Source organism: Halichoerus grypus, chromosome 4 (assembly GCF_964656455.1).
Source record: "Halichoerus grypus chromosome 4, mHalGry1.hap1.1, whole genome shotgun sequence".
Taxonomy (NCBI): Eukaryota; Metazoa; Chordata; class Mammalia; order Carnivora; family Phocidae; genus Halichoerus; species Halichoerus grypus.
The window spans coordinates 44,446,254-44,462,124 of record NC_135715.1 but is presented as its reverse complement, the minus strand read 5'-3'; the positions used below and the strand labels follow the sequence as shown (position 1 = coordinate 44,462,124).

The 15,871-nt window shown below is 34.5% G+C and overlaps 1 protein-coding gene across 4 annotated transcripts in view; it reads left to right on the top strand.

The window, feature by feature from the left end:
• Positions 1 to 15,871, top strand: part of TDRD3 (tudor domain containing 3) — a 156,129-nt gene that overhangs the window by 77,855 nt on the left and 62,403 nt on the right. For all 4 annotated transcript variants that reach the window (XM_036085418.2, XM_036085417.2, XM_078070280.1 and 1 more), the window contains exons 6-8: positions 7,123 to 7,194; positions 9,444 to 9,593; positions 15,701 to 15,841. In XM_036085418.2, coding sequence (XP_035941311.1) covers positions 7,123 to 7,194; positions 9,444 to 9,593; positions 15,701 to 15,841 — 363 coding nt within the window. The remainder of the gene's footprint in view (positions 1 to 7,122; positions 7,195 to 9,443; positions 9,594 to 15,700; positions 15,842 to 15,871) is intronic.

The window sequence follows — 15,871 nt, the reverse complement described above, 5'->3', positions numbered from 1 at the left end:
TCAGATTGAATCAAATGGAACACAGTGATCTTTACAGAAAACTATCTACCTTTGTTTAAGTATATTCTTTGTCTTGAGCAGATGTCATTTTTCAGTATTTACCACATTTTATTACATATTTTAAAAAGTAGTTCTTTACTGACAAGTTTTCAAAACTCCCAAGATACCATTAGTAAACTACATATATCTGTGTATAATTCTGCAAAAAACCAGTGTTTGTGAATATATATGAATATAATCTATGTCTATTTGTCTCATGTACAACCACACATACATAAAACTGAAAGCAAGTTGTATATATAGAATTTCACATTAATGGAGAGGTTCTTATTGCCTTGTCTTCCTAGGCACTTCAGTTGTTTTCCCCATTTATATTAGCAATATCTTCATCCTCCTAGTCACCTAGGTTATCTAGTGATTTTGTCTCTAGTTTGCTTCCAGCAACCAATTCTGTTGATCCACTGCAGTCAGATCTTAAATCGGTCTCTTGCTCTCCAGGTCCATTGCTGTTGCTATAGTTTGTCTTTTTTTTTTGCTCATTTTTTAAATTTTTTAAAATATTCACAACTTGATTATTTTAGTTTAAGTCTTTTGCATCTCTCGCCTGGACCATTGCAGTAGCCTTTTCACTGGTCTCTCCATATATACTTTCTTCATCTTCTAATTTATTTTATTTATTTCTTCAAGATTATCTTCCTTCAGCATCACTCAGAACACATCACCCCTGCTTTTATTTCAAACGCCTTAATTTGGCATTCAAGGCTGTTTACAATCTAGCTCTGGTTCCAGTTTTCCTTTTTAACTTTCTAAATTATTTTACATGGATTTTGTTCTGGCCAAATGGAACTACTTATTCTTTCTTTGATTCTCTGTGCTTCCCTCAGTTATACTTTTGGGGGGAAAAGGCTTTTCCCACATTTATATTATTTATCTTGTTCTCTTTCTCCTGATCCCTGCATGGCCAAATTGTCCCCATGCTTTTAGACCCTGGTCAAATGCTTGCTTCTTTACCAACTGAAGTAGTTCTTCCTTATGGAATTCTTGGAACATTTTATTTGTATCAAGAAGCATATTACTTTTTTACCAACACTAAAATTACGTTTAATTATCTCCTTTAATAGATTGCAGACTTTTTGAGGTCAGAATTGTTTGTGCTTTTGTTCAATTCCATGAATATTTGTTGAACAGTCTGTAGTATTGTGCTGGGCTCTTACATCAGTATACCATGTAATCCTCCTGACAGTCTTATGAGGGAGTATTATGTCCATAGAAAATGGACTTAAGGAACTGTTAAATAACTTATTTTATGATTACAGAGCTAATAGGTGATAGATCTGAGACTTCAGGTATCTCTGAAGCAGAGCCCTGATCTTTACATACAAAAAACATTATAACAAATGATTGTGGAATGAGTGAGTTACAAAGCACATAAAACTAATTACTCTTTGCTAAAATTGATGTTCTTGTGCTACCCTCAAATTTTGCCTGTTACCTAGAATGAGCCAAGGGGCCTAGCAATAGACGCTTTTGCTATTTTATGATACATTATTCTTTTCTATTTTCTTACTTTGAAAGTGCCTCTGTTTGGGAGGTAAATAGATAAAGAAATTAGGCACATTACTTATTATACTAATGTGCTACACTTAGGTCTGCAGTGCTATGCAGTATAAGATAATGTTCCATAACTGCACTGTTTAGTTAAAATGTTACAAAAGCAAGTAATTCAGAAGTGGCTTGATAGTTTTACAGAAATAGCCAAATTTATGAACTTTGAATTTCCTAGAGAAATCCCACCCATTTCATATAGCTCTTTCTTTTCACAAGTTAATAAACTGTTTATTATTAGAGATTTTTAAAAAATGTGGTAAGATGTTCTCAAGTCAGACCAGTACCTTATATTACTTACCCAACCCCAGCCAGAACTACTTCACTAACTGTAAAGTCAGTTAAATGTTCCTAGAAACTTCCTTACCCCTAAAACACACACACACACACACTGATTATTAGTAGTTTGATAGTTGTCTTTGTAATGTTTTATTATATTATGTTTGCATTTTGTTTCCTGAAAGCTGTATTATTTTTCTTGTTAGGAGGCAATAAAAATTTACATTAAAACATTAAAAAGCATTTAAAAACATCTTAATATGATTATAGTTCTCTTTGGTTTCATAGTTGTTGCCGTTTTGATTTGGTAACCGCAATAATGTAGAAACCATGGAGAATTTTCAATTACTTAACAAGCATCTAGCAGGTGGTACACATAGAAATCAGGTGTACACATAGAAACCATAAACCATAGAGTTAATTTGGAAAGAGGACCCTAACTGTTCTGTACAATAAATAGGGGACATTGGGCAGTATTTAAACCATGTGCAGGTGTTATAGCTATAACAAATTGGTGATAGGTGACGAAAGGAAGAACTCAAACCTCAAAATGTTTTGTATGTTGGACAGACAAGTTCTAGAGAGTTCTGAACCAGATGTAATTTACAAAGTGATATAGTTTCTGTAACATTTTCGTGTCCCTCACCCTGTTCCCATGACAGATCTGGGTTTGTTTTTTTTCTTTGGTATGTATGTATGGTAATGTATACATAACATAAAATTTGACATTTTAACCATTTTAAGTGTAAAATTCAGTGGCATTAAATACATTTATATTGTTAATCCAACCATCACAGCCATCCAGCTCTAGAATTTTTGTCTTCCAAAACTTTAACTCTGTACCCATGAAATAACTTTGCAACCCCCTACAGCCACCCGTAGTCTCTGGTAGTCACCATTCTACTTTGTCTTTATGAATTCAACTACTCTAGGTACTTCATATAACTGGAATCATATGATATTTGTCCTTTAGTGTCTGGCTTATTTCACTTAGCTTAATGTTTTCAAGGTTCATCCCCGTTGTAGAATGTGTCAGAATTTCCTGACTTTTTAAGGCTGAACAGTATGGCATTGTGTGTGTGTGTGTGTGTGTGTGTGTATCTATGTGTATATACACATACACACAACATTTTCCTCATTCATCCATTGATGGACATTAGGGTTGTTTCTACTTTTTGGCTAATTATGAACAATGCTGTTATGAACATGATTGTGCAAATATCTGTTCAGGTTTCTGCTTTCATTTCTTTTGGGCATATAACCAGAAGTAGGATTGCTGGGTCATATAGTAATTCTATGTTTAATCTTTTGAGTAACTGCCATATTGTTTTCAACAGTGATTGCACCATTTTATATTCCCACCAGCAATGCACAAGAGATCTAATTTCTCCACATCCTTGCCAATCCTTTTTATTTTATTTTATTTTTTATAACAATCATCTTAATCAGTGTGAAGTGGAATCTCATTGTGGTTTTGATTTGCATTTCCCTAATGCTTAGTGATATTTAGTAGCCTTTCATAGGCCATTTGTATATCTTCTTTGGAGAAGTGTTTAAGTCCTTTATCCATTTTTTAGCTGGTTTGTTTATAGTTTTTTGTCATATGAGTTCTTGGTATTTTCTGGATATCAATTCTTTATCAGCTGTATAACTTACAAATATTTTTTTCATATTCTATGGGTTGTCTTTTCACTCTGTCAGTAGTATCCTTTGGTGGACAAAAATTTTTAATTTTGGTGAAGTTTAATTTCATGATTTTTTCTTTTGTTGCCTGTGCTTTTGGTGTTGTATCTAAGAAATCATTGCTAAATCCAGTGTCATGAAACTTTGCTTCTGTGTTTTCTTTTAAGAGTTTTATGGATTTGAATTTAGGTATTTGATCCAACTTAAATTAATGTTTGTATATGATACAAGTTAAGGGTCCAATTTCATTGTTTTGCATGTGGATACCCATTTTCCCAGCACTATTTCTCTCCTTTCCCCAATGAATGGTCTTGTCCACCCTCATCAGAAATCATTTGACCATATATGCAAGCAAGGGTTTATTTCTGGGTTCTTTATTCTTTTGTTCCATATGTCTATCTTTATGCCAGTACCACGCTATTTTGATTATAGTAATTTGTATAATTGAGAAGTGTGAGGCCTTTTTAGGATAGTTATGGCTATTCAGGGTCCCTTGAGATTTCATATGAATTATAGGGTGAATTTTTCTGTATCTGCAAAAAAAAACTTCTTGGGATTTTGATGAGAATTGCATTGAATCTCTAGACCACTTTGAGTAGTATTGACATCTTAACAATATTAATTCTTTCAATCCATGACCACAAGTTATCTTTACATTTATTGGTATCATCTTTAATTTCTTTTAGCATTTTTTGTAGTTTTCAGTGTATAGGTTTCTTTACTTAAGTTTATCCCCAAGTATTTTATTCTTTCTGATGCTATTATAAATGGAAGCTTAAAACTTATTGTTTTTGCTCATTCTGGTTCTCAGCAATGACTTCAGGGAATTCAAATGTTGGTTTCTGGAGCCTCTTTTCTCTACAGGTCCCTCTTTTACAAAACTCTGCCCTATAACTTCTAGTTGCTTCAGCCTGCCTGAACTGTGAAATTCATTTTCTCAACTTGGCTCTCTGCACTCTGTCTGCATCATGTTTCTGAGCAGAAATGCAGAGCTCATCTGTTTTGTTTGTTTTGTTTTTTCTCTTTCTTTCATGGATTATAGTCCTACACTACTTATTGTCCTGTGTCTTAAAACAGTTGTTTCTTACATGTTGTCCAGATTCCTACTTGTTTATAGAGGGAGATGAAGTCTGACTTTTGTACATCCATCGGGATGAGAAGTTAAATCCTATGTTTTAAATTATATGATGTGTATTGAGAGATGGTATTATTAGCAGCTTATGTGAGCTTTTTGAGGAAGTTATAGTATAAATTGAAATGATTGGTGTTTAAATAATCCTATTCTTATATCTAAACTGAAGCTGAGAAAAGGATCCCTAGATAATTGTATGCATTTGCTGTTTTTTTAAAGAGGTTAAAATCTTAAGTATAGCTTGTAAGGAAATATAACATTCCTATATGGTTTAAATTACTCTTTGCTTAATCAACTGAATAGTACTACTGCCTTTAGTCTTAAAATTCTTTTTTTATAAGATTTTATTTATTTATTGAAGAGAGAAAGAGCGAGAGCGTGAAAGGGGGGGAGGGGCAGAGGGAGAAAAACTCAAGCGGACTCCCCACTGAGTGTGGAGCTCTACTCGGTGCTCTACGCGGCGCTCCATCTCATGACCCTGAGATCATGACCTGCTGAAATCAAGAGTCGGGGTTTAACCAACTGAGCCACCCAGGCACCCCGAGTCTTAGCATTCTTTATATAAATTACCTAAAATGCATAGTATTCTCTACATAATTCAGGAACTCTAGAACATGTTTGAAAAGTGCACATGATGATTTTTAAAACTTCTTTCCACCCACTGTTTAACAGCATATTTTAAACATAACATTTTCTAATGATAATTATTAAATATGCACAAAAAATTTTAAAGTTGAAAAGATGTATTAAATGACAACTAGTGCTTAACAGACATGTTAACACCTCAAAAACAAAACAAATAGGAATAGATGACTGAAAGGAGTCCTTCAGAAGATTCCTTACGATGTTTTTGAAGGACATTATGGTGTGAGAAATTGTTTTGCTAGGAGGATCTTTGTTTTCCCATTTTTATAATATGTTGTTATCTTTCTAGTCTTAAATATGAGAGGGGAAAAAAGGAAACTAAAATCAGTAGGGTTTGGAAGCTTATTTTTATTAAAGAACAATGGGCTGATTACTTCTTCAAAGTATAAATTGATTTGTAAGACAAGACTTTATTAAGGGAATTTTACTGTAATTAAAAGTAACCTCCATATCATAAACTAGAAAAATATGATCTCTTTAAATAATTAGAAATCACTTTTATTGTTAAGTATTCCTATGAACTGTTGCTAGTCACAACACTTTGACACCAAATGTGTGTATTTTCCACACCAAGCAATTCTCCGCTTCTGTATAGACACCACGTGCATGTCCTAAAATTTAATTCAATTCTGACACTACCCAGAGTTAGTACAGACCCCACAGCTTAAGGACTCAATCTCACAAGACTGCTCCACCACTTCAGATGCCAGTTGCAAATAGTGGGTCCCCAGGTTGCCCACACTTCCGTCCAATGTGGTTACAAATTGGGGATTCTCATGACCCCCTGCTCAGGTTTGATAATTTGCTATATGGCTCACAGAATTCAGGGCAACGCTTTACTTGCTATTACAGGTTTATGATAACGGATATTATAAAAGACACAAATGAACAGCCAGATGAAGAAATACAAGATCTAGAAGGGTCCCTAGCATAGGAACTTCTGACCCTATAGAATTGGGTGTGTTCTACCTTCCCAGCACATGGATATGTTCACCAGCCTGGAAACTCTCTGAACCTCATTGTTTAGGGTTTCACTGGAGGCTCATTATATAGGCATGATTGACTCAACCACTGGACATTGGTGATTAACTCAGTCTCCTACCTTCTAATCACATTAGTAGTGCCTCTAGCAACCAGCCCGGATCCTGGAACTATCTGGGGGCCCAGCAATAGTCACCTTATTAGCATGAACTCAGGTAAGCTCAGAGAAGCTTATTAAGACTAACAGAAGATGCTCCTCTCACCCCTATCACTCAGGAAATTCCAAGGGTTTTAGGAGCTCTGTTCCAGGAACTGGGGAAGAAGACCAAATATATATATATATATATATATATATTTATTTATTTTATCACAATATCACAAGTATGTTGTTTGCTAATAGTTTTTATGTCTAAAAATTTATTTTGAAGATCATTTCCAGGTAATATTTGTCTGTCAGATTATAGTTTTAATATGCTTTAAAGTGAAATTCTTGTTACCGATGTTGTTGTCTTGAATTTACCCCTTGTTGAGGAGGTTTTTTTTTTTAACTGTTTTCTTTTTATGGGAGCATGTTGGTAGGTACTTTGAAAATTGTATTTGAATGTGTAGTTTAGTATGGGGAGGTGGGGGGAGAACCTTTGCCTAATTATTAGCCTAATTACATAAAACATTTTATGTAGTTTGAAATAATTTATAGAATGCTTTTTTTCCTGTTCTGTATAATCTACTAAAATAAGTGGATTCCTGGTACATTGTAAATGGTGTAATTTCTGTTTTGTGACTCACTTTTCTCACAGAGCTTGTCAAAACACAGTAGAAGTAATATTGGAACTGAAGGTGGACCACCTCCTTTTGTGCCTTTTGGACAGGTAATGACTTTCATGTTGGCAGATGAATTTTAATCAGCAAAAAATTGTTTTTCATTTGTATTCAAACTGTGTTTAGTTTTGTGCTGAACTATTCATTTAGAGGTCATGGGAGTTATGTGGAAATATATTAAACACAGAAATTTAATAATTGTGGAGTTTTTTCTTTAATTAAATTGTTGGTGTAGATTCTTTTCTCAAGAGCTCTTAACCCAAAGATTGAAGCAATTGAGAGGTACACCTGAAGAGCAGCAACTTAGAACTAATTAAGATAGGATGGGGGGACTTTTTTTTTTTTTTGAGAGAGAGAAATTCAAAAGAAAGAAGACAGATGTATGCTGTAATTTCCCACTTTGTCAGTAGAAACACAAGAGGGAGAGAGAAAATGAAAGTGTCAACAGAAGGATGAGACATAAAGGTGAGAACACAGAGGCCTCACTGCACTTGAGTAGGGCCTGTTGTCCCAGCTGTCCTCTCCTGGATTCTGTTCTTCTGCCTTGATCCAAATACCCACCTCAGGCGAGAACTTCATTTCATTTCTATTTGGTGTTTATTTTTTTAACCACAGCAGCCCTGATCCTTCTCTCATAAAAGCTAAAAGTGTTCTACTTCCTATTTTTCAACCCAGCCTCTGCAAAATGTTACATTGAGGTAACGCCTTGGCTGGCAGGTATATTGGGTCTTCCCTATTGTACTCAGCATCAAATTGTATTCACAACAGTCTCCTGCAGCCTTTCCCTACTTTATCCCTGCTGAGTCTGAGAAGAATGCCTGTGGCAGCTTTCTCTTTGCTTCTTGATGGCGCCAGCTGTTGGTAATCTGCCTTTGTGCTTGCTCTTTATTTTTCTTGTAGAGTGCTAGTGCAGAGTGAATATGAGTTCCACAACAGGTGGGAAACAGAGCTATTGCATAACAGTAGTTGTTTTTTTGTTTTGTTTGTTTTGGTTTGGTTTGGTTTTTCTGGTGTGAAAAAGACCTCTGGCTGGTCGGCAGATAAATGGGTACAGTCAGTTGACTGGCATGCTTTCCAAAAATCTTTTTGTAGAGTCAACTCAAAATTAAAGTCATTCTTGCATCATGGCTATTTTGAAAATACTTTAAAAATATGCCGCTTTTACCATGCTTTGGAGCCAGGCATGGTCAAGATGAAAGGAGGCATGATGCCCTATAGTCTGATCCATGTTGCAGCCATTTTCTCTTCTACCAATGTAATAAACCTTCAGAATGGAAACAGAGCATGAACAGTCTAATAATTTGTATTTGAATCTAATAAATACATTTTTGCAAGAATTTGCTTTCCTCTTAAACATTTTGGTGATAATATTTCTTTCATGAATTGCTCAGAGAGACTTATAATCTAATTATTTTCAGGATTATGAGTAGTGTTTTTTTTTAGTTTTTTAAATTAGGAAATATTATAAAAGTTATAGTTTCAATAATATTATTTTTTATAAAGTCCATTCTGAAAAATTCTTTCAGTTTATCTTAGCCTCATGCATGGGTTAAAATAGATAATGCTGGGTGTGTTCTGGTATCGACAGGATATACTTATATTGCTGAAAATCTGTATTTGTTTAATATATTTGTTTGAGAGCATGTTTTCCTTTTTTTATTATTAAATTGAGACAAGGTTCATTTTATAGGATTTTTACTGCTAGGATTGGAAGGGAGAACAGAACTTGGGGCTTATTTTTAGGCAGTGACAGCTTTCTTAATTTATCTTATGAAACTAAAAATCAAAAACTTTTGTGGCCTGATTGAGAGAGCAGGTATGTTTTTAGTTTTTGGTTTATAAGTTCAGAGACAGCTCTTTATATTTAAAATAACCATACTACTTAAAATAATCTTCATATGCATATTTTGGCATAATACAAAAATCAAACTCTTAATAAAAAACTGAACTTACCTCTTCTTGTACAGTAGTATAGACTGTTTGAAATTTAGAATTATTTCAAGTCATTATCCTAGAATGCAACCTAGAATGGTTCAATGTATGTTTTAAATATGTGCCCTATTTTAGATGGCCACATTTTTATGTAGCTTTACATTTTATTTACCAGTTACATTTATTTAAAAGTTAATTTAATCAATTTTCTACCTTTTTTTTAATCTGTGGGAAAGAATTATATTTTTATGAGCTCTCAGTTGTTGTCACTGACACAAATATTTCTTTTGAGGTATTACTTTCTTATGAAAAACTTGAATCACTTTTGGAAATACTGAAGTGTTTTATTTTTATTTATTATTACCAGAAGTGCATATCTCATGTCCAAGTGGATAGTAGAGAACTTGACCGAAGAAAGACATTGCAAGTTACAATGCCTGTCAAACCGACAAATGATAATGATGAATTTGAAAAGCAAAGGACTGCTGCTATTGCGGAAGTTGCAAAGAGCAAAGAAGTAAGAAACTAAATCATTATAAATTTCTCTTATTTCTTGTCAGTATGTTCTATTTAGGTTACTCATAATCATTATTGTCTTTTCATATAAGGTAACTAATTCAACAAACTTTTGACATTCTTCTTGCATATTTCATCAGTAGAAATGCCGCAGTAACTTACGGAGTCTTCAGCTTACACATTTTGCTCATATGTTCTTTTTCTTAATCTCCTTGACAATTCTTTTTTTTTTTTTTTTTTTTTTTTGAGAGAAAGAAAGAGCATGAGTCGGGGGCGGGGGGGAGCTGAGAAGGAAGAGGGAGAAGCTGACTCCCTGCTGAGCAGAGAGCCCGGTGCAGGATGCAGGACTGGATCCCGGGACTCCCAGGACTCCAGGATCATGACCTTAGCCTAAGGCAGACGCTTAACCGATTGAGCCCACCCAGACGCCACGCCCTCTCCTTGACAGTTCTTGCTAACAGACTACCCTTTTCTCCCTCTTCCTTTTCTTCTTAATAGTGTAACAACTGAACACAACACTTTGCATTATAGCAGAGTTAGTTATGTTAGTTGGGCTAAAGGCCACTTCTGAGGAATGCAGGTAAAGATCAGAGGATAAATCAGTGGTTCAAGGATTAATATTTTTGTTAGTTTTCATTCTTCAGTCTACTTAGTAAAAAATCATTTTTTTCTTTGGATCATATGTATTTATATATACACACACACAATCCATCATGTTCTAACAGCCAAATGGTTTTCTTTTAATTATTTTAACTTTCTTATTTGAAATAGGTGTTTTCTATAGTTATTTAATTGATTTTAGACTTTGATAAGAAATTTTTGTTCATGAATTTGTTGCTTAGACAGACTTTTCTTAATCAGTGAGATTGAAATACTTTCCTTTATTCATTAGAAGTTTGCTGACACTGCTTTCCTATTTAAATTTGAAGTATAAGAGACTTACTGAATTTTAATTGTTCTTCCTGCAATGTCTTTCTATCATCCGTCGCTTGTAGGGTCCAAGAGCACAAGCTCTGGAACCAGACAGCCCGGAAGCATATACTGCTGACAACCTTGGATAGGTTACTTAATTTTTTGTGCCTTACTTTTCTTCATCTATGAAAAGGGGATAATAATGGTACCCACTTCATATGGTTGCTGGAGAATTAAATCGATAATCTTTAAAACATTTAGAATCCTGCATGGCACAGATCAGATTTTCCTTCACTAAAAGCATTCAATAAATGTGACTATTGCTATTCTTTAGTATTTCCTATGTGCTAAGATACATTTTAAAAAAAATCACTTTTAATGCTTCTGAAATTAATGCATTTTGCATAGTTCACATTAAATATATTTCTACTTTCCCAAAAAGCTATTAAAATTATGGAGTTTAAAAAGAGTAAATTGGGTATATATCAATTCCTTAATGATTATAGGAAAGTTGTTCTTTTGATACACATTTTTCTCACACAAACTTTCCTCCCAGAATTTTGTTTGATGTGGTTATAACTCTTTACTGGAATATAGTTATACTGTAATATGCTTCATTTTTTTAAAGTCATAATTGATCCCATTATATTTTCCATAAATATTTGATAAGTAAAGAATCCTAGTTTTCTTTTCTTTTTTTTTTTAAGATTTATTTATTTGACAGAGAGAGACAGCAAGAGAGGGAATACAAGCAGGGGGAGTGGGAGAGGGAGAAGCAAGCTTCCCGCCGAGCAGGGAGCCCAATGTGGGGCTCAACCCCAGGACCCCAGGATCATGACCTGAGCCAAAGGCAGACGCTAATGACTGAGCCACCCAGGCGCCCCAAGAATCCTAGTTTTCTGAAGAAACTTAAAACTTCTCAATATATATATAAGAGAACTGATGGCTCAAAACTAACTGAACTTGCTTAGTGTTATTCAGTGGCAAATCTAGGACTAAACGTATGTGCATTATAGTAGATTGTCCCTATATCTTTCTATATAGGTAAGTAGACACACACACACAGATTTATATTTAAATGTCTGAATAACACTGTAATTGTTCTGAAAAGATGTTTTATGATCATCCATTTAAACACATGGATTTGGTGGAATCTACTGCACATGATCAAGCCATGATTTTCATTTATTTTTTCCTTTATTTCTTAATCAGCAAATATTTTTTGAAAATCTATATACTAGGAAAGGTTTTATTTTTTATTTTTGAGAGAGAGAGAGAGAGAAAGCAAGCGTGGAGGAGTGGGAGGGGCAAAGGGAGAAGGAGAGAGAGAGAATCTTAAGCAAGCTCCATGCCCAACCCGACACAGGGCTCAATCTCATGACCCTGAGATCATGACCTGAGCTGAAATCAAGAGTTGGACACCTAACCAACTGAGCCACCCCAGTGCCCCCTAGGGTGTGTTTTAAATGCTTAGGTTAAATCAATGAACAAAATAGGCAAAAGATCCCTGCCCATATCAAGCTTATATTTTAGTAAAGGAGAGAGACTATTAGCGCACTGAGTAAAGTAAGTTATATGGTAGTTTAGATGTTGGTTAAGTGCTATAGGAAGAAAAAAAAATAGAGTAGGTTGGGGAGTTGGGAGTGCCAGTTGGGGGTGGGGTGCACTAAAATAGAATGGTCAGAAATTGAAAATTCTTTTAAATTTTTGTGTAGTTTACATTCTAGTAAGGACACTAATATAAACATGCTAAGTAAGTTGCAGATTTCAGTTTTAAATACAGTAATTTGATTAGGTCTCAGGATGATGAGATTTGAGCCAAGACTTGAAGGAGGTAAGAGAATTAGCTATATGGTTACATGAGAAGAAAAAGCCTTTGCAAATGTTCTAAAGCAGGAGTATATGTTCAAGGAATAGGAAGGTAGCCAGTGGAAGCAGAGAGAACAAAGGGACAGGAAGTAGAATATAAAGTCAAGAGTGATAATGGAGGTCAGCTTATGTAGGTCTCCGTAAGTCATGTTAAAAACACTAACTTATTCAGAGAGAAATGAGAGCCTTTAGAGGGTTTCAGCACAGCAATAACATCAACTTTAAAAAGCTAATTCTGGCTGTTAGGTTCAGAGTACATTTTAGAGAAGAAAATTGAATCAGACGAGTTAGGAAATTATCAAAGTAATCCAGGGAGGGAAAAATAATGGTAGCCAGGATGATGATGGCAGCTGTATAGGTGGTGCCAAGTGGTCAGATTCTGGAATTTTAAAAGTAGAGCTATCACGATTTCTGAGATATTGAGCATGAGAAGAGGTGTCATGAATGATTCCAAGGTTTTGCCCTAAGAAGTTGGCAAGTTAGAGTTGCTTACTTTGAATTGGAGAAGACTATGGTGGAATGGGTTTGAGGATAAAGATTTGGTATTCTGTTTTGAACATGTTAATGTTGAAGTGTGCCTGTTAGTCATCCACGTGGCTTCATAGGCAGTGAGACAGAAGAGTATAATTGAAAAAGTGAGGTTTGGAACAGATCTGCATTTGGAAGTTGTAGACATATATGGATGCCTTTTGAAAATCATGAGGCCAAATGAGATCACCAAATGAGTGCTGAAGTGAAGAGAAAAGGGGTAACAAATGAACCCTGTAGCACTAGAGGTTGTATGAAAGAGGTTGAACCAGCCAAGGTACAACCAGGAAGATAGGATCAGAACAAAAGAATGCAGAAATTGCATCATGGAGGAAGGGGTATTGAACTTGTCAGAAGCTGTTGAAAGATCATGTAAGATGTCTGAGAAACAATGTAGAGTTGGGGAATTCATTTCCTCTAGATTCCTCTAGACATTCATGTGGATGGTAGTAAGATAAAATATACAGTGCTAAGAGAAAGTGAGTATGCAGATATCAGTGGGTGGGTTGATGTGGTGAAAATCTATGCAAGTTCTGTAATGATTATTTCAGTTTTTTCAGTGAGGAAGTAAGCAAGGTCAATAGTAACAATGGAGAAGATGTTGGAGGTTTGAGGAGCAAGGGGACTATGTAAAGTAGTGGTCTAGAAGACTGGGAGGGTGGATGGGCTAGGGGAATATAGTAAGATTGCTAGGGAGCATTAAGGGCCCACTTGAGTTTCATGGTCATGATGATTTCACGGATTCCTAAATTGTACAGTATGGACAAGATGGTGTCACTCTTAAAGGACAATACCATTTACCTTATGGGTAATGTTTAAGTTGTTTTGTTTCTAGATATTTATATGTTTAGTGAGTGGCAACTGTTATAAAACAGTGAAAACCAATTCTGAAAATTTATCCTATTATTTAATCCATAAAAATGGAAATAAAATAATAAAGAAAAGCATCCAGAAGATGGGACTGTTTCAGTAGTACCCAAAGAAAAAGTACTTTTGGAGTTATGGAATTTAAATTCCAGAAATATATTTAATTTGGAACACGTCAGTGTCCGGAGTTCTCAGGTAACTATGTTTTAATACATTAAGCAAAACAGTTAATGTTGCCATGGATTGTGAGTGTTTACCATGTGCCAGTTACTAAATTGATCACTTTGTGTTGTTGATGTCATTTAATTCTTACAATGTCCCAATTAGGTAGGTTTTTCTCATCCCTGTTTTAAGAATGAGAAACCTGTCTTGTAGGAGGTGGAAGTAACTTGCTGAAGGCAGGAGCTAGGAAGGGGCTGAGCTAAGATTTAGTCCCAGTCTCCTCAAGTTCCAAAGCCTGTGTTCTTAACTATACTGCACTGTCTCCCAGACTAATAAACTTTATATCACAATAATATAAGCTCACATCTTTTTCATTATGGTTTTATAAGTGATGACTGTCAAGACATTCCAAATCTATTGCATAAAACAAAAATATAACTAGAATGAATCTAGTTATACACCTTTGGTCTTTGAAGATGTGGTTTTAATTTCAGTTTAAATAAAATTTAAATACTGTGGTGCATCAACTGCCTAATCAATATTTAATATGTTGTCTGGTTAATGCTTATCTCATATCATTTTTCTATTTCTCAGTTTGTTTCTTTATATTTTCATCTGATTCAAAATAATTTCCCAATGTTACGTAAATTTGTATCTAGGATGTTTTCTTACTGTCATAATTTTAAAATATGCATAAAACTATTATTATCACTAATAAAAAGCAAATGTTCACTTCTTCCTCTTTTATTAGATCTATTAGAACTATAAAGATATTGTGTAACCAAATGTTTAATTTGATATTGTACAAGTAACAGCAGTGGGTTGCTTTTCAGTCATGATTTTGTATCTTTCCAAACTAATGTTCTTTACATTCTAGTCTTTTCACAGTAGTTTTGATAAAAATGAGATCAGATCAGATTTTCAAATGTGATTAAACATAATTATTCAAATAAGTCAGGCAAAATAAGAAATAATGGACTTTAAAGTTTTTATACATAGTTGGTAAGATGGCATGTTATATAGTTAATGTAAATAATAAATTAGTAATGAAAGTTTTAATACAGTGTTAAAATTCATATTATTTGTTTACTTTTTAAGATCATACAGTCAGGGCCACCTGGGGAGTTTGGTTGGTTAAGCATCTGACTTTGGCTCAGGTCATGATCTCAGTATCCTGGGATTGAGCCACACTTTGGGCTCCCCGCTCAGCGGGGAGTCTACTTGTCCCTCCGCCCCTCCCCCCACTCATGCGCATGCACTCTCTCTCCATCTCAAATAAATAAAATCTTAAAGAAAAAGATTATGCAATCATATGACTGGATCACAGACCTAATGTAACCGATTCCTAGACATGTTTAATGCCTTGATAAATATAGACTTGCTATATAACCCAGGTCTCATGATATCACTTAAGTATTGTACCCTAGAATTATTTTAACACCTAATCTCCATGATGCTGGTACTATTTTATTTTCTTCTATATTGTTGTCTACTTAGGTTTATTCTGATGACTTGCCTAGAAGACTTAAAGATTTCAATTAATGTAATTTTTTTATTGCTTCACCTGGACTTGTAGAAAGAAGAGATTATGGCCAGTAGATATTTGTTTAAAAAGAATTAATTAACATTTCATTTTTTTCATGTAAAACATAATCAAGAAGCTTTTAGATGCTTCAGTTTTACTAGGTGTTAAATAGTTGTAGATTAGTCTTTAGAGCTATTTTTAAATGTTATTTATTTATATCTCTTTTGTTTTTCTCTTATCAAAAGACCAAGACATTTGGAGGAGGTGGTGGTGGTGCTAGAAGTAATCTCAACATGAGTGCTGCTGGTAACCGAAATAGAGAAATTTTACAGAAAGAAAAGTCAACCAAATCTGAGGGGAAACATGAAGGTGTCTATAGAGAACTGGTAAGGCTAAAGAATCAACCACAAAATTAA